This window comes from Pseudophryne corroboree, assembly GCF_028390025.1.
Source record: "Pseudophryne corroboree isolate aPseCor3 chromosome 3 unlocalized genomic scaffold, aPseCor3.hap2 SUPER_3_unloc_2, whole genome shotgun sequence".
Taxonomy (NCBI): Eukaryota; Metazoa; Chordata; class Amphibia; order Anura; family Myobatrachidae; genus Pseudophryne; species Pseudophryne corroboree.
This window is the reverse complement of record NW_026967508.1, coordinates 3,571,597-3,575,018: the sequence shown is the minus strand read 5'-3', so window position 1 is coordinate 3,575,018 and position 3,422 is coordinate 3,571,597. Positions and strand designations below refer to the sequence as shown.

General features: G+C 47.3%; 1 protein-coding gene across 1 annotated transcript; it reads left to right on the top strand.

The window, feature by feature from the left end:
* Positions 1-1,463: 1,463 nt before the first annotated feature.
* LOC134983620 (gastrula zinc finger protein XlCGF17.1-like) lies at positions 1,464-1,928 on the top strand. Its single transcript, XM_063949296.1, has one exon. The coding sequence runs from the start codon at positions 1,464-1,466 to the stop codon at positions 1,926-1,928; it is 465 nt and encodes a 154-aa protein (XP_063805366.1).
* Positions 1,929-3,422: the final 1,494 nt, after the last annotated feature.

Genomic DNA, 3,422 nt, shown 5'->3' with positions numbered 1-3,422 from the left:
CACTTTTTATAAAAGAGTTCTTAATGATTTAAATCAATTTAGGGATTTGGCTCCTAATAGAAAGAACAACCTAAATAAAAAAGAACGGGATTGTCTCAAAAATTTGCAAGATAACAATGGTATCATTTTGAAAGCAGCCGATAAGGGAGGGGGCATAGTAATTATGAACAGGGAGAGTTACATCAGAGAAGGACTTCGACAATTAAATGACGGGGTCACCTATGTTAGATTGAAAAGTGATCCCTCCTCCAGTATCTTTAAGGCATACGACAATTTAATCAGCCAATATGTAGATTTGAAGGTTATTGATGATAACACAGCACAATATTTGGGGAATGAGAATTTTTCTATCCCAGTGTTATACCTTTTGCCAAAGGTTCACAAATGCATTGACAATCCCCCGGGAAGGCCCACAGTGGCAGGAACCAATGCAATTACTTCTAATTTGTCGGCCTATATAGACTACCAACTACAACCGTTTGTAATAAAGGGAAAGTCACATCTCAAGGACACCAGAGATATATTGAATTATCTTATGGGGGTACATTGGGAGGAAGATTTTATCCTCATCACCGCTGATGTTTCTTCTCTTTATACTATCATTTCTCACAATGCCGGTTTGGATGCAATTAGGTCTACATTAGAAGATGAGCATATTGATAGTGAGGAAATAATTTTTCTATGACATCACGTCACATCGCGAGGCAAAGCTAGTGGATGTTTGACGCAAGTCCCCCTGTACTCCTGTGCGGCCGCCAGCCAGTAAATTATTATACACACTACCTGACAGCCGTCCTGACTGGGCGGCGGGCACAGCAGGGTAGCGGTGGAGACACACAGTCAGAAACTGTAATTAGCTGCAGGGCCGCGGCGTTCATCACTAGCGTGTGAGGGAGCGGGACATTAGAGGGTGCCTTTGCGCACCAGCCATCCCCCGTGCGCACACCTATGGTAGTAAATGTTTTAAACAAAAATCAGAGCCATGTGTACACCAGTCAAATCACATGGGTGAGAAGCCGTTTCCATGTCCTGAGTGTCGGAAATGTTTTACATACAAATCGATACTCATGAAGAGTGGTCTGCAGTATGCCGACTGACGGGATCCCGGTGCACAGTATACCGGCGCCAGGATCCTGACAGCCGGCATACCGACACTTATTCTCCCTCGTGGGGGTCCACGACCCCCCTGGAGGGGGAATAAAATAGAGTCACTGTGCCCGTAGCGTGGCGAGCGCAGCAAGCCCACAAGGGGCTCATTTGCGCTCGCCACACTGTCGGTAAGCCGGCGGTCGGGCTCCCGGTGCGGGTATGGTGGTCACCGGGAGCCCGACCGCCGGCATACCGTAGTGAACCCCTCATGAAGCATCAGAGATGTCACACCCGTAAAACATCCTATATTTGTTCTAAATGTGAGAAATGTTTTATACACAAACTGAGTCACATGAAGCCATTGCCATACAGGTATGAAGCCATTGCCATGTTCTAAATGTGGGAAATCATTTACACGGAAATCGAATCTTGAGCGACATCAGAGAGTTCACGTCGGCGAGAGACATTTGTCCTGTTCTGAGTGCGGGAAGGTTTTTAAACACAAGTCTGATCTCAAAAGACATCAAAGAATTCACACAGACGAGAATCCATGTTTTTGTTCTGAATGTGGGAAATGTTTTACCCGGCAGTCAAATCTGGAGCAACATCGGAGAATTCACACTGTTGATAAGCCTCTGTCATGTTCCGAGTGTGAAAAATGTTTCACACATCCATCACATCTTGATAGGCACCAGAGAATTCACACCGACGAGAAGCCATTTTCCTGCTCCAAGTGTGGGACATGTTTTGCACAGAAATCAGATCTGGTTAAACATCAAAGAATTCACACGGGTGAAAAACCTTTCACGTGTCCTGAGTGTGGGAAATGTTTTACATAAAAATCAGATCTTATTAAACATCAAAGGATACACACAGGGTGTTAGGCGCGGCGGTCTTCGGCCGTGCCCTGACTGAGCAGCGGTCACGGGTGCCGCGCCTCTCTCCTTCCCTGTCCCCCGCACGGCGCCTAGCAATGCCAGGACGCCGTGCGCACGATAGCCGCCGGGTCCCTGGACACGTAGGACGCCGTGCGTGCAGGGCCGCCGGGTGCATAGCAACGGGGACGCCACAGGTGGACCGCGTTCCCCGTTGCTAAGAATAGTTAATTAGGTTGCTCGTGCAGCAGGGCAGCTGCACGGCAACTAGTAATTAGGGTCTGGGGGCTGGTTCTGCTGGCCCTCCTGTTATTGGCCAGCAGGGCCTTTTTATGTGAGCTAGCACACTGCAGCCCCGCCGGTGATAGCTTCTTGTATGCTGTTCCTGCCTTGCAGAACTCTGTTCCTGTCAGCTGTGTTTGGTGGATCTTGCTCCCTGCCCTCTCCCTGCGGTATTTCAAGACCTCATCAATGATGTTCTTCGTGACTTTCTTGGAAAGTTCGTTGTCGTTTATTTAGACGACATTTTGATTTATTCTGAGTCTATGGAACAACATATTACCCATGTGCGTCTGGTTCTTCAAAAACTACGGGAGAATCATTTATACGCAAAACTTGAGAAATGTGATTTTCACATCACAGAAGTGTCCTTCTTGGGTATATTATTTCTCCCCAGGGATTTTTCATGGAACCGAAAAAACTCCAGGCCATACTTAATTGGGCGCAACCCACAAATTTAAAAGCAATTCAGCGCTTTTTAGGGTTTGCAAACTATTATAGGCGGTTCATTCATACCTTTGTCTGATTTGGTCGCTCCTATAGTAGCATTGACTAAAAAAGGAGCGGACCCTACCAATTGGTCGCCTGCAGCCGAGTCTGCCTTTCGGGCCTTAAAGCAGGCCTTTGTCTCGGCTCCTGTTCTCAGGCACCCTAACCTGGAGCTCCCCTTTATAGTCGAGGTAGATGCCTCAGAGGTTGGAGTGGGGGCTATCCTATCTCAGGAAGATCCGGAGTCTCAGGAATTACACCCTTGTGCCTTCATGTCCAGGAAATTCTCCTCTGCAGAATCCAACTATGACGCTGGGAATCGAGAATTGCTGGCTGTTAAATGGGCTTTCGAGGAGTGGAGGCATTGGCTGGAGGGAGCTAGGCATACCATTACAGTGTTTACTGACCATAAGAACCTGCAGTATATTGAGTCAGCTAAATGGCTTAATGCTCGGCAGGCACGTTGGGCATTGTTTTTTACTCGTTTCAGGTTTATTATCACCTTCAGGCCCGGTTACAAAAATACTAAAGCTGATGCCCTGTCACGTTGTTTTCTTCCAGTTCACAATAACCATTCTGCTACTACCCCATAGTTCCATCATCTGTCATCCGGGCAGGCCTCACACAGGATTTATTTACTCAGTTAGTCCAGCTTCAACAGCAGGCTCCTAAACTTACTCCTGCTGATCG